At 38.5% G+C, this 20,673-nt stretch overlaps 2 protein-coding genes across 4 annotated transcripts; one reads left to right on the forward strand and one right to left on the reverse strand.

Moving 5' to 3' along the window:
• Positions 1 to 855: 855 nt before the first annotated feature.
• On the reverse strand, positions 856 to 15,327 carry slc2a11a (solute carrier family 2 member 11a). Of its 3 annotated transcripts, XM_086087715.1 has the most exons (14): positions 15,283 to 15,327; positions 15,102 to 15,213; positions 8,923 to 9,146; positions 8,512 to 8,610; positions 7,260 to 7,420; positions 6,526 to 6,650; positions 6,322 to 6,451; positions 5,251 to 5,399; positions 4,397 to 4,584; positions 3,852 to 3,962; positions 3,602 to 3,703; positions 2,698 to 2,773; positions 2,440 to 2,567; positions 856 to 1,762 (listed from the first exon to the last, which is right to left on the reverse strand). In XM_086087715.1, the coding sequence occupies exons 3-14, from the start codon at positions 8,944 to 8,946 to the stop codon at positions 1,550 to 1,552; spliced, it is 1,506 nt and encodes a 501-aa protein (XP_085943841.1). In that variant the 5' UTR covers positions 8,947 to 9,146; positions 15,102 to 15,213; positions 15,283 to 15,327; the 3' UTR covers positions 856 to 1,549. The 3 variants fall into 3 exon arrangements, with proteins under 3 accessions (XP_085943841.1, XP_085943842.1, XP_085943840.1); XM_086087716.1 differs by lacking the exon at positions 15,283 to 15,327 and having other exon boundaries at positions 8,512 to 8,570; positions 15,102 to 15,273; XM_086087714.1 differs by lacking the exon at positions 15,283 to 15,327 and having other exon boundaries at positions 15,102 to 15,273.
• tgfa (transforming growth factor, alpha) lies at positions 10,500 to 18,882 on the forward strand. The gene is made up of 7 exons (XM_086087717.1): positions 10,500 to 10,760; positions 11,731 to 11,856; positions 13,176 to 13,361; positions 15,109 to 15,223; positions 16,195 to 16,344; positions 16,439 to 16,548; positions 17,806 to 18,882. Exons 1-7 carry the CDS (start codon positions 10,721 to 10,723, stop codon positions 17,811 to 17,813), a joined length of 735 nt encoding a protein of 244 aa, XP_085943843.1. The 5' UTR covers positions 10,500 to 10,720; the 3' UTR covers positions 17,814 to 18,882.
• Positions 18,883 to 20,673: the final 1,791 nt, after the last annotated feature.

Here is a 20,673-nt window from a genome sequence, read left to right on the forward strand (position 1 = left end):
CTTCACACATTTGGTGCAACTAATCTCCGCAGCTGGCTGCAGAGACAATAACCTTGCCGGCGAGATGAATTCTCGCGGTATTTGTGAGTTCACAAACTCATTCATTTTCGATCGGACCAATCAGGCGTTGTTTAGCCAAGACGAAACCAATAAACGCCGATGGCGGGAGGAAACAAACAACCCTAACAGACGAATGGATGCTGCAATTAATTATATTCTCACAAAATTACTCACCATTTCCTTGTTGAATTTGAACAGCGAAAGGAGTTTCGTGCATTTTTATCTGGTAAAGAGATTTCGTGCTCCCTAAAACGAGACGGAAGGCGAGATTTTCATACGTTGTCTTGATTGATCAAAACAAAATGTGCAAAGATGCCGCATCATCCAATGAGCTCGAAGTATTATACAGCAAGCCCCGCCTTGCCCCAACGGATCTGCCTAGTGAAGTACCAGATTGATAACGTAAAGAACTCCCTCGAGCGAATCACAATGATCAATCTGGCTGGCGAGGTTAGCAGACATTAAATAATAAACCAATTCAGATCGCAAAAACATACCATGTATATGTTTCAAACTAGCAACCTACATACATTTGATACTTTATGGAGTTTTTTGTTACATATACAACATAACATACAAAAACGTATCGGTACAATACATACTCGTAATTTGAGATACAATTTGAATTTGTTCCATGCCCATAGCTCAAGGCACTTGACAATAACACAAATTATATTTTCCTGTTTGTACCCCCAAACTAAAAAAGAAACAACTGACATATGCCAGTCAAGCTCAATGTTTTATAAAATAGACTTGATACCAGAGGCTTTTGCTTCAGTGGCAAACAAATACAAGTACAACACAATATATTTTATTGGCTTTTGTTGAGATGTTTAAAACACAAGTCGAACACACAAGATAAATAAACATATTTAAAATGTGTGCAAACAGAATCTCATGATCTTCAGTCACATTAAAACAGATGGTGGGTGGACATTCATTAATGCAGTCATTATCATGTGGCCTGGGAAATCATACAATTGCTCTAAATGTTATTTATTTTCTACACATTTATTGTCTTTGTTCATCTATCTATGCCAGAGGCTGAGCGATAGCAACAGGCAGAACAATTCGATGTTCTTCCACTAGATGGCACTGTTGCCCTTCATAGAACGGAATGTTTGGCGTTCAACTAAACAGGCCAGGATTTCCCACTGATGTAAATTTGTGAGTAAAATGAGACAAGATTATCATTATTTCAGAATACAGATACTTTTTGTGATATTTTTTGAGCGGTGTGCTGTGAAAATGTTCTCATGTCAAATTGTACCTTTATCTACAAATATTGAGATGCAGTGTTCTTTAAGACAAGGCCTGTCCTCCACACCTCCACATAATATCATATAGAGGTCTCAGTTGTATATTTACATACACGCACAACCATATTCCTGCTGTAGCGTTATTTGTGGTGTTTGAATCACGTATCAAAGTGCGCATAAGTAAAAATAAAAATACCAAAAAAAAGCTCTACAGTATTAAGACTAAATTCCTACAAGGCAGTGGATGCGCACACTTCGCCCATCTGATACTGAATCTGACCGCTGAACACTCCCTCCTTGTTTTTGAAGTTGCGCTTGTGGAATTCGGCGGTGATGGCCGATAACGACTTGCCCTTGGTCTCCGGCAAGACCAGACCCACGTACAGTGCAGAGAGCAGACAGACGGTCCCGAAAGGCACAAAACAATACTGCCGCATGGCGCTCTGCCAAAGAAAACATATAAAAGGGAAGATGGGAGTGTGTCGGAGCATACAATTAAAATTCTTTACGACTCAAACTCTATTAAAGGAGCTGAAGTCTGTGCCAGTGTCAGATAGACAGTTGTCATACTTATTATTATTATTTTTGATCACTTTTTCGAACGGTAATGGGGGGGGGGGGTACACATAGATTTGGCACTATTGGAATGAGCTTCTGCGAGTAATGCTAGTGATAATACAACATTTTATTTATTTTTACTGGTTGAAATGGGCTTTCTGTCTGGTAAAAAAAATAAATCATGTTGCAGGGCATAATTAAGTTATTTTAAAATTCAATCAATTTCTGCTTATAATCATTATTATTATTACTAGTATTTTAAAACAAATAATTCATAAATGTATCAAATTACAATAAATAATATCAACATTACAAAATGAAATTATGATAGTGAGACAATGCTAAATAAATAAAAGGGGCTGGAAATACTGCAAAATTCAAATTTTCAAAACCAGTTAAATAACCTCTAACATATAAATAATTTAGAGGGGAAAATATTTCATGTATATTTTATTTTTAAATCTGGGAGAAAAAAAAATACTGCACACGCGTTTCTGAATGGTGTGGCATTAATAAGCCCCTGATACTGTTTTACAATGAATGGCGAGACGCATGTACCCACCACGAGAAATGGAAAGATCATTCCCACGATGAAGAGGTTGAGCCACATCATCGAGCCGGCGATCACGTAGGCCGCCGGACGAGCGGTTTGATTGAAGAGCTCCGTGGGCAGGAGTCCAGTCACACCAGCTGTAAGTGGACATGTTTACAAGCTACAAATCAATTACATATAAGTCATTCTAATAATCGTCTGGAGTTGAAATATTCAATTTATTACAGTACATCGATGAACACCGCTCTTCATATTATTCCCACTGACCTGGCCCCATGCCGAAGCTGAGGATGTACGTGAAGATGCAGGCCATGCTCAGGTAAGACATCCAGGATGTGAAGTGCTGTTGCGATATCGCAGAGTGCGTGAAGACAATTAATGCAAAGCCAACACTGAGATCAGGTCTACACACCCGCTGTTCGAATGCCAGGTTTTTCTTTAAAAAAAATATAGATTGTATTCAATAGGGTAAGAGGGAATAAATAACCAAAATCATTTGGTTGCACAAGTGTGCACACCCTTTTATAACTGCAGATGCGGCTGTAGTCAGAATAAACCAATGGCCATAAAACTATTTCATCGGACCATAATAAATTTTTCCACATGTATTTGGGAGAATTCAAGTTTTTTTGTTTTTTTTATTAATTTAAAATCAAGATTGAATTGTTTGGCCATATTTCATAATGTTTGTTTTGGCCAAACAGAACACCATAGCTACAATGAGTCATGGCAGTAACATGCTTTGGAGCCTTAACCAGTCAGTGTTAGCACAACAACTTGAAGCTTCTGCTAGAATGCACACAAAAAAGTCAGGAAAAGCCTACCAGAACAACTAAACTTCATTTAGGGTAATCACCGACACATTAAATTAATGATAATTTGAACACCTAGCATGAGTTGAAATGTGATTGGTTAGTTCTGAACATATAAGAGGGTGTGCACACTTACGCAAACATGATCTCAGTTGTTGATTGAACTTTTTTTTCCAGTTCAGTTGTACAAGTTAAAGGTCTCATTAATGGTGGGAAAACTTTTTTAAATGATCTATCTTAGTCTCTTTGTTATATACAGAACACCCTGGCATTTGAACAGGGGTGTGTAGACTTTTTCTTATAAATCCACTGTACACACAACCCTGACTCCACAAGCCATTTAACTGGAAGGCGAGTACCTCAAAACAAAGCGCAAAGGTGAAGACAACAGCCCAGACGGTCATGAGGATGAAGCCTCCCATCAGCATGAACCTCCGACCTTTGCGCTCGATCAGCAGGTTCTGAAATCATGTCATGTCAGGGGTACGATCTCCCGTAGCTAAAATACGCAACGCTTCTCAGTGTGACGCTGCGCAGTTCCACAACTCCGAGCACAATAGCGAGCAGAAATTCCGTATGAGACAAACTTTTCTTACGTAAGCGACTTACACACATGATGCAGGCTGTGAACTCGCACGTGCCCGTGCCGATTGTGACATACTGGATTTGGTCGTTCGATATTCCCGCCTCTTTAAAAACATAAGATGCGTAGAAGTAGATCTGGAAGGCAGACAAGATCTTTAGTGCAAAAGTGTAAGAATGGTACATTTTACACATATGAATAGTGTGAGTCAGAAATGTTATTCAAAGGTTATTACATCATTCGCTTAATACTCCCATCTTTAAACCCATCAAGAATGCAGTTAAACTGAGGGCAACTTGTGGCCAAGGAATTGAAACTCATTGGCCTTAACTTTAGCTACACTTGTACAATCTGAAAGAAAAAAAAAATTACCTCATGAAGTTGCAGTCAGGAGTTCATTCACTCGCATCTTTATACATATTCACCAGCATCCATTTTTAATTAGGAAATGCAAAACCCGCCAGCGGATCTTCTCAAATTTCCAATCAACTTGTAAGGACATTGTGGCCACAACATTTGATCCCGCATGCGCCGCGGTGTCAGTGACACTGCACGTCGGTAAAGGTCGTACCGAGTCGTTGCCGCACAGCTGCATGGCGCTGCTGATGACCATGACGGAGATGAGCTGCCAGCGCACGGCGCGATCGCGGAGAAGCTCCCAAGGCCCGCTGGGCCTCATGCCTTTGGTTTCGGCTTGCTCCTGTAAGATCTCGGCCAATTCGCTGCTCTGGACCTCGCAGCCACGCAGCTGCCGAAGAGCTGAAAAGGAGCGCGGGCGTCGAATTGCACGTTTTGTTATGGGCGGGTGCTTTAGAGAACACGTCACATGGGAAAGTTCAAGGCCACAAACGAAAAATTCATTCATAACATTTGGATTATGTATTCACTTAGTTGGAGTTTTAATATGACTAAAAAGCTAAAGCAGTTTAAGGTATTGCTTCTTTCTTTCTTTTTTTTTTTTAACTCATTCACTGCCATTGACGGTTATAGACGTCAAATATGAATTTTAACTATTTCTATTAGTTTAACATTTTTTTCTCCACTTTTGTTAACAAGAGTATGAAAACCTAGAATTTGTTATTGTACATTTAGAACAGATATAACATTTGTGATTAATCGTGAGTTAACTCGTGAAGTAATGCAATTAATTACAATTAAAAAAATTAATCACCTCCTAATTTTTAATAATCTTTTCTATTTTTAAATCGCATCGGGCGATTACATTTTTAATTGTAATTAATCGCATGACTTCAATAGTTAACTCACGATTAATCATACATTTTATATCTGTTCTAAATGTACAATAAAAAAAATCTAGGTTTTCATACACTTGTTACCGAAAGTGGATAATAGAAATAGTTAAAATGAATTTCTGACGTCAAAAGCCGTCAATGGCAGTGAATTAGATCATTTGAACATACTCACCATTGATGCAGGCCTCCTTGTCCCCCCTGTCGATGAGTAGATATCTGGGGCTTTCCGGAAACCAGGGCAGGCTAAGGAGCTGAATCAAGCCAGGAATGGCGTTACTGGCGAGAAGATACTGCCAACACCACTCACCGCCCAAAATCTCTCTACAAGAGAAAGATCCGTATTAGTATCTTTACATGATTCAGTATTATGCTACTGTTTTGTTTTTTTACTCCCTATTGTTTTTGTTAAGATTCTTTTTATTATTATGCAAATTAATCAAAATTTTCAAGACCTAAACATGTTCAAAAACTCACCAAATTTTGTATGTTAATAGCTACGACCTGAAGGTATCTCTATGACAATATTCGGTTATAAATATAACGCCTTTTAGCCCTTGGGGCAATTTTTTTTTTTTTACCCCACATACGGTATTTTGTACAAAATTTGGATACTCTCAAAATGTTGAGTGGCATCAGCCCTATCTATACACATGTACTTTTTATTTAGTTAGTTATTTTTGATGCCCTCTTTGGACAATAAAAGCAATATTGTGCTATGAGTAAAACTAACTGATGTATATATATATACTTAAAAAAAAAAAAGCCAATCAGGGCAATTCATTGCCAAAAAATAAAAAGGACGCTGATTTTTGAGGGTCTTAACAAAACTCATTGAGCTTCACGCTCATCACACCTGGCAAAAAAAAAATCCATATGTAAAGGTTTATTATGCCATTTTCAAATTATTCTTATTATTATTATTACAAAAAAAAAATTTTGGTCAGACCTTAAACCAAGCAGGAGAGCCGCCATTTTGATTTGATTTTGAAATACTGTGATATTCTTGCCCTTTTATAAAGGTCATATAAGCTTTTTATTTCATCCCACGTTGTTGCCGTGGCGATGCGCTGTTTGCAAAGAGAAATGGTGCTGTTTTTCAAGGTCTAAAGTGGCCAAAACACGTGAAACTTTCACACATCAGGCCTGGCAAAAATATTTCTATTTTAGAGGAATAGTTTTGGGGGGCAAGTACCCCAACGTGGCCCTTTATAGCTGTTGTTACTATTATGCATAATCTTCTCGCCTGAGTCCCACCACTTGTCCTAACACGACTCCAAAGGATGTAAAAACAGCAGAGGACAGTGACGCAGCCCCCCTCAGATTCTTTGGTGCGCTTTCTCCAAAATACATCGGTTGCACGTTCATGCTGATTCCTGCAAGACAGACAGAAGCCGCTGGAGTATTTGTTGCTCTCTTACTGTAAGTGACTAAACACTAACTGACATACCAGCATTGATTCCAACAAGGACGCGTGACAGGACGATCATCTCGACAGACCCGGCGGCTCTGCTAGTCAAAGCCAAGAGGGCACCGCTCAGGAGGAAAATGTTGTTGAGCAGCAGGCATTTTTTCCTTGCAAAAGGAAAAGAAATGCAGAAACTTCAACCAACTGACATACAGTATATAACATTTGTATTAATTTAATTCCCTCAGCCACTGAGAATTGATAAGGAATCAGATCCATAAGCAGAATTGATAATGGAGTCAGAATTGCTAAATCAGCAATTAATATACTTTATCCTTAAAAAATAAATAAAAATGTGCCGGCGGGTACTAGTTAGCCCCAGTGACAGCATGAGTAGCCCAACAGTCTGTTCAAAAAAAATAGCTTGATAGGACATTGTGGCTTACTAAGAAGAATTATAACAGAAAAATAAATATTAACATTTACTTATTTATTGAAACTTCTACACCTAATGTTTTAGATTTTGTTTAAAACTAAAACAACAAAAAACAAAAAAAAGATTGTGTGTGGGGGGATTTTTTTTTTTAATGTAGTTTTAATAAATACTGCAATATTTTTGCTTACGGTTATCATACTATCACAATCTATTATCAGACCATGTCTAATTTGAGTCCATAAATTCACTACAACTACTTTGGAATTTCAATCATTTTTTTCTCGCGCGGTTCGCACCACCGCGTCACACTTTCTCAGGTTCTGTGTTCCGCGCTTGTTACCTCCCGAAGCGAATGGACATAGGCCCCGCGATGATGGCCCCCACAAGGCCGCCTAACGAGAAGATGGAGACGATGATGGTCCACACCAGAGTCACCTGGTAGTTCTCCAGCTGGATGGCCCAGCGCTGCGCGAAGGTCTCGTTGATGAAGGTCTGTATGAACTGCAAGAAAGAAAAGGCCAGCCGCGGTCCAGCCCTCATTTCTGACTCCAAAAACAACATGAGGTGATTAAAGCTGACACTCATTAACCATTTGCTCTGCTTTACATCCATAAACGGAGACATTTATTAAGCGGGTCTTCAATTTAACCGTGACAGCGTCACCAAGGAAGTAAAACACATTCACATTTGTGTGTGCTGCCGTTGTTGCAGGATCAATAAAGTATTGCTGACTCAAGTGTAAAATTGCCACAATTTTTTTTATTGAATTTCAAATCTGAAGTTATGGAAAATATTGTCAACACAACATAAATTGTGTAGTTAATTCTTATTAAAAAAATTGTAATAGCTATAAAAACTTTAAAAGATGTGGAATTCGAATTTTAGAATTTGAATTAAATCACCTGTTTCATTTCAGTGGCGGCCATTTTGCCATTTGCTGTCAACTGAAAATGACATCACAGTCGCTCAGGCCCCAGGTAACGACCAATCACAGCTCTACTTGGGAAAGTCATATGACCAAACCCCCGAAAAAAGGTGAGCCGTGATTGGCCGTTACCTGAGCAAGTACGGTGTCATTGTCATACAATAGCAAATGGCAAAATGGCCGCCCCCCCCCCCCCCCCTGAAATGGATAAAAACAGATGGATTTTGCCACTTAACTCATATTCCACTAAGTAATATAACAAAAATGTCCTGTTTAGACTATTGGGGATTCATAGAGCATATTATTGTAAATAAAAAATTTGATTTTTGACTGACAAAAAAAATAAATTTTCAACATTTGCATACTTAATTTGCTTTAGTGGGCCAAAAAAACCTTGGTTGACATATGTAAACTAATGATTGACTCTGGAGGCAAAAAACTATAATCTGAACGACCCATTTGAGTGACACAGTCACAGACGGTATTCATTGAACAGTTTGTTTGTTGTGCTTGCACTTTTATAGTATTTTACAACTAGCATTGCATCATAGTGGTAACCAAAATTAGCTCTTGTTATGAAGCTATGGCAGTGGTGTTCCTAACGTTAGGGCCAAGTGTCTAAAATATTTTTTTTTTCTTTGAATTTTTTTTTATGAAAATAACTCACAGTAGTGGGTGCATTCATGATGGCCAGGTTGTATCCATACTGAAGAGTTCCTCCAATGGCTGCAGAAGTAACCATTAGCACCAATGTCAAAGAGCTACTCTGTAATACACATAGTCAGACGCACTTTTATATATTTTGTGTGGATGCTGATGCACACACTTGCACAATGGGCCAAGATTAGGTAATTTAATGAAATAGAATGATCAATATTTTCGAAATAGCTCGTCTAAATGTTCTTGTGAAGTGTAACTATTTTAAACTAATTGGAATATTGTGTATTCATATGATGACGTAACTTTCGAACTTTGAACTGGTAGCTTTTATTTACGCACTTAAAATTAGTCCAATTAATGCAGCAACAACAAACGTACATTCTTAAATTGATGACAGTTTATTTTTTAGTTTATCTACCTTCTGTTGTCCATCGTGCGACATCTTGGTCAAGTCAAAGTGCTCGCCGGTTAGTCGGTTCGGTTCCGGCAGGTCCAACTCCGAGCATCAGGTAGTACCGAGGCTTTTTCTTCTTTCGGCGGTGACGTCATCCTCAGGGCGGTTAACTAGTGAGGTGATCTGTCCGTTGTCGAACCACGAAACCTGCTCCGATCATTTACTTTGGGGCTTGGCCACAAGCGTACCTCAATAATTGAGTAGATCGTTTGTTAGTTCAACTCAAAGAATGAACCTAATACCGAAAAATACTTTTTCATCAAACTGATTTCCATGTTGAAAATCACATTTGAATACTTTTTTATTATCCATTTTACTTTCTTTAGATGGCAAACTAAGGCTATACCATTTAATTTTTAATAATTAACCGTTATTACCAAAATTATAGAAAAATAAAATAAAATTAGGAAATATTTTTATTTACAGTGAGTCATAATTTTGTTCCACTTTCTAAATTGACAAACAGAGATGTTCTCATGATATTCCATTTACTGACCAACATCATATATCCTGATGATGAGCATGCTTAGAATTGCATGAAATGAATGCATTCAAGTAATAGTATAGAATAGTAGGCTATAGTATTTGTAACATTATTTTTACATGAGACTACTACGCAACATTTATCATCTAACACGAACACTTGACTGCATCTGAGTAGCCCCACAGTGACAGATGACAGTGTTTAAGCCTTTAACAAGATCACTTATTAGCAGGGAGGATATTAGACCCAATTCAGGGAAAAAATAAAATAGCCAATTATAAGCAGGCTACAAACTAACGTAACTTCTAATTCACTTATATGTTAAATGTATACCTTTGCATTTTACACACAATCCTTTTGGATTCTTGTTACTGCATCTGTGGAGGCTGTGGTAAATATGCAGTGCCAAATCAGATCCAGCAGATGTCACTGTTTTTCTTTCTTTCCCTTTACGTATTGTTTCCTGACTGAGTGATGATTAGATTCCAAACGCATGTTCATAGATTAACGTCAAATCTCAAATCCTTAAAGTGGTAATTTGGAGCAATTTCCTTAGTGTGTCGTTTCCGCCATTTTGTGGGCTCCGAGTATTACATATACGTATTTCTAAGTTTTAATTTATTAATATTTATTTATTGTCGTTTTTTTGTGTTCCCGTTTTTCTCCTGTTGTGTGTATTCAACTTTTTGTATAACAAAAATAAATAAGTAAATAAATAATAACACAAATATTTTACAAAATGTATACAAAATGGCAGTTCTGTTGCTGCACATGCCAGCTAGCTGACAAAGAATACTATGTTTATGGCTACTTCTACAATTATTATTATTTTTTAAATAATGAATTACAGAACTGTATAATTTGCTATATAGTCACTGAAACATAAATTATATATTGAGTTATGCATACAATAGCATCACCAAACAATACGGAAGAGGGCGTGGGTTGCATGCATAACGTAGGTAAAAAGGCGACGAACAAGAAGTGACCAATGAGATGCCGCCCTCTTAATGTCCTCACCTCTGATTGGCCCGCCTCTGAGGGTCTTCCACTGGTTTCCTCAATTGAACGCACTTATGTTTCAAGGTCCTACACTAGAAAAGTTTATGCTTATTTTTCCTTGAAAAACTTCCTCGCGTGATATATGTACTGTCGTGTGTGTGTCATTGCGTGTGCGCATGTTGATTTGCGGAAGCCGAAGTGAGCCTTCTAAGCACATATTTCGCTCAAACTGGCCGACAAATTGCCTTTAGTTGAGGCCACAAGTGGTCAGTCACCATGACTCGGATATTATGGGATGCGATTTTCCTCATAAGCGGTAAGTGTGCAATTTTGCTATTGCTATTATTGTTATTATTGTTTTTCTTTGACTAAAACAGGTTTAAAAACATTAACTATTAACATGCATCCATTTTTACGCTTTACAATTACTTTAAAGAAATCAACTGGCTATTGTTAAGAACATTACTTTATTATTATTATTATTATTTTATAATGTATACCGTAATTGATTATTTGAACACCCACAAGAGAAACTGGCCTGAAAATTAAGTTCACCTGCACTATGAGAGCCAGTATCTCACCACTTCTGCTTTTACTAACACAGTGATCATTTGGAGATTTTTAATTTAACACTGTTAATTATTTGGTTGCCAAGCAGCAGTGTTCATTGGTGCTATAATATTCTTCCACCCTTGTGTAGATAAACAAATAGAAATACCCCCTCACAAACAGTGAAAAAAAATACCTGCTGTCTTTTAAAACTGAGCTTGATTATATGTGAAAGCAATTTTTTATGTAGTAGCTAATTAAATTGTACCTATGTTTAAGGCAAGAAAAAAAGAATTTTCAAAATTGTCATCTGCGGTAAGATTGTTGTTTCAATGTGTCGGTTTAGCAGAGATGGCGTGTGAGGCCCTGGTGTATTTTTAGTGCTTCAGTCTCATCCTTTTAGTGGATGCTTGACCCCGTTTGTTGTATTGATGAGCTGCAGCTACACCCTCCAAATAATGCATCATATTACCCTGAAGACCAGGTCACATGATCATCTGAGCCACGGGTTATTTGACCAAAACAAGCTATGGCTCACCTGTTTTCCCATTTTAGTGTAGGCCTATGTTTATTTGTTCTGGGTGGAGATACACACACATGTCATTTTGTATTACAGAGTTTTTATATTCCTATGTCTGTGGCACTCAATGGTGGGTTTTTATTGAACTTTCTGTTGTATTCCTGCAGGGATCTGTTGTGTGTCTGTTATTAGAACTGTGTGTGTTCTTTGCCCAAAGGTTCACTGTTTACAATAGGAGCAGGGCAAAGCACCTTGGCAACTCTCGAAAGCAACTTTGCCGTCAAAACTAAGGCTACTGTCAACACCTCGGGAAGCCGTCACGCAGCCGCCTCGACGACTGCAAGTAAGTTTGCTCACAAGATGGAGAGCTCGTTAGCAATTTTTCTTTGAGACAGCGGTTGTCATTGGCTATTTAAAAAAAATGAGACCAGGATAAAATATTTTAAAACATTTTACAAAACCAATGTGACCTAAGACTTGTAAAATTCAAAGTTCAACCTGGGTTTCTATTTTGTATTTATTTATTTTTTTAAATCTTCCAAGTGCATGTGGGGCCAGTAAATCCAAAGTGTCTTTTGGCAATACTGTAATGCCAAACAGCACTGTTTACTACTAGAACATCATAACTTTATTTGGTGTTGGTCAGAGTCATTTTTAAATGGTGGCAGGCGTGTGCTATCTGCCGTTTAACATGCGTGAATGTGATTGGTTCATTCTGAACACAGCCTCATCCACAGTTATGAGAGGGTGTGCGCACTTGTGCAACCACATTATTTTGGTGTTTTTGTTTACCTTCTCGAGAAGGTTCTTTGTATTTCTCCATTATACCAAGTATAGTTCCCATTTAAACGGGTGTGTAGACTTTATATGAACTCATTCACTGCCATTGATGGCTATAAACGTCAAAAATTAATTTGAACTATTTCTATTAGTTTACATTTTTTTCCACTTTTGTTTGCTAGAATTTTTTTATTGTACATTTAGAACAGATATGAAATTTGTGATTAATCGCGAGTTAACTAGTGAAGTCATGCGATTAATTACAATTAAAAACTTTAATCGCCCGACGCCCCGAATTTTTAATATAATCTTTTTTATTCGTTCACTGCCGTTGACGGCTATAAACGTCAAAAATTAATTTAAACTATTTCTATTAGTTTAACATTTTCTTCCCCCTTTTGTTAACAAGGGAATGAAAACCTAGAATTTTTTTATTGTACATTTAGAACAGATGTATAATTTGTGATTAATCGTGAGTTAACTAGTGAAGTCATGCGATTAATTACAATAAAAAAATGTAATTGCCTCTTGCCTTCAATTTGTAATAATCTTTTTTTTTAATGAATTTATGGCAGTAAATGAGTTAACTTTCTCATTACTAATATTACGTGTTCTTGCACAAAAAAGTAAAAATCCAAGACCTTAGCAGTTCCACTGGACTTTATAAATGTAAAAAATTAATAAAATAAAGACTGGACTGGAACATTATTGACCGCAACATAGAATACTTAGGGAAGAAAATAAATAAATAAATAAAAGGTTTTTTTTCTAATCATTAAATCCAATTCCTCTTAGTTTGTGGATTGTTGTTAAAATGTACTAGTATGTCCGCCTGCACTTTTTTTATGGTTGTTTTTCCAACCTGTTTTCCCTCTCTAACAGGTTCAAATTTTCCATTTGGAACAAAGCCCAGTCGGTCAGACACGACCGGTTTTATCCCTACCAAGCCAACGTTGGCTTCATACGTCTCGGCTAGCAGTTCTGGCGTGACTGCTAGCGTCATCACGACAGTCTCTACCACAGCAGCGACTGCCACCACAACCACCTCGAACATCCCGCCAGTGAAAAGTACGTTTCAAAACCGTCCCGATCTTGCAGTTCAGTTCAGATATCTGCTCCTCTCTGAAGCATATGGTGGATATAAAAAGTCTACACGCCCCTGTTTAAATTCCAGATAAATGAGACCTAGATGATTACATTTCAAAACTCTTTTCAGTATTATTGGACCTGTACAAGTAATAGAAAAAAATATGTAATCTCTTACAGAGGGGAAGTAAACAATAAACAACCAAGATAACGTAACCATCTTATGACTGGGGTTGTGGGTGTGTTTTCATTCATTTTGGAGGGTATCCGGTTCTTGATATTGTCACAGTTTTGCCATATTTCCTCCACTTGATGATAAGCGTCTTCAACTGTGATCAAAATCTGGCTGATACTACTGGCCTTATTTCAAGGTATCGGGTACTGATGAATGATGCCGATACCAGCCATCCGTACATAAGGCAAATAATAATAATAATCTGACGTAGAATAAGTCTTCCATGCCAGTAGTTGGCGGTACACTGCGGCCTGAAAAAAAGTCTTGGAAATTATTTTGATGCTATAGAAGCTCCTTGCCAACCTGTAAGATGTGACTCCAAAAATGTCAGGAAAAGCATACTAGAACATGTGAACTTTATCTGGGCTTAATCACAAGCTGACTCCCATTTAACAAGGTCAAATGTGATTGGTTAATTCTGGCTACACGGCTACATCCCATAAGAGGGTGTGCACACTTGTGCAACTACTCGTAAGAAGGGTTACTTAAAAAAAAAAACATTTTTGAACAGATTATAAGTCACATAAATGGTGGAAAAAGTTTTAAAGTGATAAATCTTACTTTTAATAGCATAAAATGTTGGCATTTGAACAGGGGTGTGAAGACTTTTTTTTCTTTTTCTTTTTTGCCCACTGTAAGCAGACAATGTGTCACACGCTGATAAGTTAATTGATCCTCTTAGCCTCACGGTGCATTGGCAATTATGGGGCATTAATATGAGCTGCTTTTTCAACACAAAAGCCGCTGCAAGATGATCCGACTCGCACCTCGCTTGCCCCGGAGGCTGAATGGATCCTGTCCCAGTGTGCCTCTTACTGTGTGAAAACGCCATGGGAAGAGGAGAGGGGCGGGGCGGGGAGGCCGACGGCTCGCGGACAACAGAGCACTTTCACGCAGCCCGACAGCAGAAGACAATGCACGCAGGCTGCGCTCCAAACTCCATTTGGCGTCAGAATGGAATGAAAGCGTGTTAGCAGAACTCAACCTCGACTTAATGCAGCATCTGTTTGGCTGCTGAACGCCGAGTCAGCCATGTTGGAATTTGTCTGACTGTACGGCTAACTTAAAAAAATGTCAACCGTTCGCCCTTGCTGGGGCGTTCACGTAATCGGACGTCTTTGTCCTATTGTTTGGGTGAAAAATGAAGCGCTCGTTTGTGGAGGGCAGCCTCTCATACATTTTTTTTTTTTGTGTGTGTTATCTGTGACTTATCTCCACACTAATTGTTCCTCGCAGGTTGTGCGGTGGATCCACACACAATTGTGGACAAAAGGCTTCGCTCCCATAGTGGGTAGCGTGGGTGTCAGCTTTAGGATTTAGAACAGGGAGTACAATGCTTCAGGCCGCAGCCTCCTCGGGCTTATTGGGCTATTTTTACATTCATGATAGTCACCTGGGTCACTTGGCTGTTGTCTGTCAAGGCACAATTAGAGACACTGATTTCATTGGTATCGCTCTGTGCGTCTGTGTGTGTGTTGTTTAATCACCTGGCAGAGTTTGTGGCGGCGGCTGTTCGCTCCCATTTCGATGACTGTCCGGACTCCCATCGTCACTTCTGTTTCCATGGAACATGTCGCTTCCTGATATTGGAGGAAACGCCTGCATGCATGTAAGCAGATTCAACTCAAATCTTAAAAATGACACTTAAAAGGCCTGGAAATAACTCACATTACACCCCTAAGTGAAACTGTCCACATTGAACACAGTTCGCCATTTTCCCTCCCCATTGTCATGTGACTCGTTAGTAGGGGTGGGAATCTTTGAATGTCTCACGATTCGATCCGATTCTTGGGTCTGCGAATTGATTTAGAATTTTTTTTTGATTAAGAATGATTTTTGATTCAAAATGATTTGATTGACAATGATTTTTGCTTCAATTTATAGATGTTTAAGGAATCGTAATGATCTCCTCCAGTCTGACGCGCTAATGCTAATTAGTACGCTACACTTTATCACTCAAAAGAACGGCACCACACTGCAAAAAAATAACTTTTATTGGAATAACTTGATCGTGACTTTTTCCTTCTACTCTCTAATGTGGCTACAATTTAACAGTGTATCAGACCGCGTGGAACCACACTGCCCCTAGGTGGCCAAAACGGGTACACCATGAACAACGCTCCAAATAAAGGCACACACAGACAAAGGCAAGACAGTATAAAATAATTCAAATAAAATTTATTCTGAATCGTACTAAATGAGAATCAATTTTTTTGGGCACACCCCTACTCGTTAGTGTTACAAGGTCTCAGGTTTCACTTGTGGGTGTACTCACTTTTGTTGTCAGCTATACTTTGAGGGAACAACAAACGTACACCGTTAGAAATGTAAGCTTTAAACTTGTGCAATTTTTTCAGTGTTATCTCGTGACTATATATAATTAAATAACTAAAGAAATATGAGGTTTTGACTTACTTTTGTGAGATACTGTATCATGTAAACAAAGTATTGTAGTGCTCTACTACGAAAGGTTTTAGTAAATGTGAGCAGAAAACCTTATTTGAGTTGAAATACATTTTGAGATACTTTATTTTATTCAAGTGAGCTAAAAGGAAATCCTTCCATCTTTCCTTGTCGCAGATGCCATCCCGGCTTTGTTGGGATGAGGTGCGAGCATGCGGACCTGCTGGCAGTCGTGGCCACCAACCACCGTCCGCAGACCGTCGCCACCGTGCTGGTGTTGTGTGTGATCGGCTGCGTCCTCATCATTGTGGTTTGCACACTGTTAAAGTAAGTAAAGCACCAGTAAGCTGTGTTGTTTAAAAAAACAAAAACATATAGTGGCAGTACTGAGTGTGCTCATTTTCTTTGCTTCTTGCTGCAGTTGCTGGTGGAGGCAAGAATGCCGTAAAAGCAGACGCCCTCATCACTTCATCCCGGAAAAGTCCATTTACACACAGAAGCACCGAGCACCATGCTACCCTCCAGAGAGCGGTATCTCATTTCTCTTGGTCAACACTAATGATAATGAGCACTAATAATGACATTAACAGTTAGCATGACTAACAACGTCATTGCCATTAATTTAGTTAGAAAAGTGTATAACCATACAGTACTTGATTTAAAAAAAAATGTTTTTAATACCAAACATACAGTACTCACTTACTTTTAAAAATGGTTTGTTCCACTCAACCCCTCGCTTGCCAATACGCTGCATTCACTGATCTGAATATATGACGGGGTGGCTAGCCGATAGCCCATACACGCCCGTGCAAGCCGTTGAAGTGACAGGGCGGCCATCTTGCTCCTCCCATCTCGTGAGCAAACTACTGTATAAACTACGTACAGATTAGACATATACAACTCGTAGACAGTTAGTATAGGGCTGGGGGGGGGGCACTATTTTTTAATAAGTAAAAAAAAAAACAACAAGTGGACGGTATGTGCTACTTTGAAGACCCCCTTTTTCTTTTATCGCTCAGTTCCTTAGACCCCAATATTAGATTTGGCATCTTTTGTTGAATTACAGTTATAATTCTTTAATAAAAATATACAAGTTTCCTCCTGTAAACATCATTAATCATAGAATTTATACATGTATTTAAGGCAAGTTGTAAAATGTCTGAAGTCCTCTTGTTTATGTTTAACAAATTGAAAACATCATAACTCATGCAGTTCCTACGAAGTACCGTCTCAAATGTTCTCCAATTTCGATATTGTAAATGTATAGGATCGTATGCCGAGAAACGTTTATTGGGAGGAGTAATATGGCGGCCTCGCGGCTTCAAAGGTCTTAGCGTATCGGCTATCCAGTTGTATATTCAGATCAGTGACTGCATTCAAGTGATACTCAGTGTAAGCTAGCACCTAGCTTAAAGCAGGATACACGGAACTCTTTCCAAACTATTTCCAAATTCCCACTTAATACTATTATCATTAAAATTCCTCATTTTTGCTGTATTTAATAGTAACTAACTGTTTAATCCATCAAGAGATAGCAGTTGTTTTCCCTTAGCTAGGAAATGTCAAGACTGTCCTGAGATAAGCTAGCTGTTGTGGCGCGTGCAACAAAGTTCAAGCCAAGGTGCTACTACTGACAAGCTAGGTCTGTTTTTGTTATTTTTAGGGCTCACTCTCAAGGGGCCAGTTTATCCAATTAATTCCTATTTTTCTGTAGCTCAATTTAAAAAAAAATATATATATATATCAGACTTGATGCAGTATTCATGAAACTGAATGTTTGCCTTCCAGTGGTGTGAGAATGAGAAGACAACAACGCGGATCCTCATCCTGGTGCTTTCTTCAACTATCAGGTCTTAATACTGTCCCCAAAAAGCGAAGAAGCTGTGACTGAAGCAGGACTGAAATGAAAAAAAGGTAGGACGTTCCCTTACATGGCTTTCCATTGACTTTCTGCAAGGTGGCAATATGGAAATTCCCTGGACTCATACAAGAAAATAAACGCTCAACTGTTTGGAGTTGTGAGGACAAAGCGGCTGCCAAACCCTGATTATCGTTTCTTCACGAGAAGTCTTCTCCGTGGACATCCTATGTGGATTTGGAAATATGGGACCATCCAAGTTCATTGACTTAAACCTCCCAATTCCTATTTATGTCTTTTATTAACTTTATGCACTTTTCAGAACTTCAAGCACAGATGATGCTGACGCTTTAAACTACATTTTTAGTGTCTTTCATTTTTAAAAGCGGAAACACATTTCACTTGACAGAATGGGGAATTGATGGACAGAATGGATGAAGACCAATTTCTTCAAATTGGATCAATCTGAGGGTAAAATTGTGTCGTTTTTATTTGTGGTTCCTGAGCTGAACTGGAATGTGTTCTTTCATCCCATTAAAAAGTTAGAGAGAGAGAAAAAAAAATCCAAAACACACCAATTACACACAAATTGGGTGGTTGTCATTTTATGGTACCTTTTAAATTTAATGGCACTTTTCTGCAATATTGCGGATGCTTCCTAAATTCTGCACTTTATTGTTTTGGTGCACTTATTTAATTGAATTATCAACTTGAGTGGTGTGTTTTGGCTTTGTCTCCTAATTTGCTTGTACTTTTGAAAGAGAGAAAAAAAACTCCAAAATTGGCTAAAGGATTACAAAATAATGAATGTAAAACTGACACTGATGATGATGATGATGATGGGGAAAAAAAAAACATTTTAAACGTGGCAGCTTCTATCGTGATGAATGTTGTGGTATACAAATGCCAAACGAGAGTAAGGGGTTGATACATTTGTTTTTGTTTACAGCGTCTGATGCTTGCAGTGTGTTTTTGTTATCCTATTGTGAGCAGCATTGATGTGGGGGGGGGGGGTATATAAACACATACAATGTTATAAATGTATATGCATTTCCAATATAGAAGAGAATCCAACTGATGCTTAACATTTGATTTGTCACATCTGTGGTGTCTCAGTTGGTTTGTTTTCAAGAATTAAATGTGCAAATGTCTGACTGCCTTTTTCTTTTTTTTAAGACAACACTAACTTGCTTGTTAGCCATTTTGTAAAGCTATTTTTTTTTAGTGTTGTGGTTAGCTGACATCCTTTAGACTGTCTACGAGTTCAGAATTGGCCATTTCTGGATTAACAACTCCCTGTTTTAGCATATTAGTTCACGATAATGTGCAGACGCACTGACATGTTCTCTCTCTCATAACTGTGTCCCTTCTTTCTACACTCATGCGATTTCCCCCTCTTTTTACAATCCCATTATTACACAATTGGATTTCTGCGGAGCCTTTTAGAGCCGTCTGGCTGAGCTTCCAAAGCAGCTTTGAATTAAGCAGCTCTTTCCCCAGTGAGCTACAATACTCCGGCCATTAACATACAAATGTCGAGAGGTGAAATTACAGGTGGAGGGGAAAAAAATAACGACGCGCAGACTTTGTTAGTCGTCACATTTCCATGCTCTGCACAGAGGGTTGTTGTAGTGAACCTAAACACGTCTTCCTTGACCTCCTTAAATGTCATCTTGGACTTGCGTCAATCCCGATTCCCCATAAGAGGCTCTTTTCCCCGCGATGGTCCTGTTTGATCCTCCCAGTCCGACACTCGCGCTATCTGCCTTGGTCCAGATGGTTTCAAATGAGAGTATTTTCAAAGCTATTAGGTTTAAGGAACTGCTTCGCTCTCACTGCTAAAAGCATAAAAGCATGTTAGCTACCAGTGTGCATGTTCGCGACAATCGCTCGCTCGCCCAGATAGTACTCTTAGTTTAAAGGGACATCTTGTGGTGAACTAATAATTCATTAATAAAAAATAAAAAAACGACTGTTTGAGTCAATGGGTTCTTTGCACAAATACACTTCCTGAACTCATTACCACTCCTTCATTTCCTGACATTAATGATTGGACAAACTGATTAATCCAGGTGTGCCTGACCTCAGTAACCACGACGTGGCCAATGGCCAGACACACCTGGATGAATCAGTTTGTCCAATCATGAAAGACAGGAATTGAAGGCGTGGAATTGTGCAAAGAGCCCATACTATGCAAAAAAATATGTTGTATCGCATAAATATATATATATATATATATATATATATATATTTTAAATATAATCGTAAGTGTAGTAATCACTAATTATATTACATGGCTCTAGTCTCACATTACTAGAGCTGCCATGTATCACCGCCATCTTCCTGCTACGGATGCCCAAAGGACAACTTTGCGAATGTAGTTAGCCTGTGTGGTGCTTGCATCGAGTGTCGGAGCCGATGTGTCGACCGCATCTTACCTTCCACAGCTTGTCACTTTCTGCTTTGTTCTCGCAAGCTTTTACTAGCTTTTATTTATTCATTACTAGCTCCTCCCGCTAGCAGCTCATGTTAGCCACTCCAGCCTATGGCTCGGACTAACTCCCGCTAGCCGCTCTTGTTAGCTGCTCCGGCTAATTCCAGCTCGCTGAGATGCTCGTTTGCTCACGTTAAATAAGAATTGTGGTAGGCTTGTGAAATGTGGTCTCTCCGAGCCACCGTAGTGTGCGCACCTCTGCTATTCTTTGCCCACAAAAAGGCTAATTTTCTCCAATTTTTGGTAATAAACTAATGTTTTTCTTTTTAATTGCTGACAACTAAGAAAAAAAACTGAAAATGTT

This window comes from Leptonotus elevatus, chromosome 10, assembly GCF_054856555.1.
Source record: "Leptonotus elevatus isolate MCC_2025b chromosome 10, RoL_Lele_1.0, whole genome shotgun sequence".
Lineage (NCBI taxonomy): Eukaryota > Metazoa > Chordata > Actinopteri > Syngnathiformes > Syngnathidae > Leptonotus > Leptonotus elevatus.

Coding starts and splice junctions, on each gene's coding strand:
- slc2a11a (XM_086087715.1), bottom strand. CDS start 8,946: ATGTCGCACGATGGACAACAGAAG. Junction 8,611..8,922: donor CGCACGATGGACAACAGAAG/GTAGATAAACTA, acceptor TGTGTATTACAG/AGTAGCTCTTTGACATTGGT. Junction 6,452..6,525: donor CCTTGTTGGAATCAATGCTG/GTATGTCAGTTA, acceptor TCTGTCTTGCAG/GAATCAGCATGAACGTGCAA.
- tgfa (XM_086087717.1), top strand. CDS start 10,721: ATGACTCGGATATTATGGGATGCGATTTTCCTCATAAGCG. Junction 10,761..11,730: donor TGCGATTTTCCTCATAAGCG/GTAAGTGTGCAA, acceptor CTTTGCCCAAAG/GTTCACTGTTTACAATAGGA. Junction 13,362..15,108: donor GAACATCCCGCCAGTGAAAA/GTACGTTTCAAA, acceptor ATCACCTGGCAG/AGTTTGTGGCGGCGGCTGTT.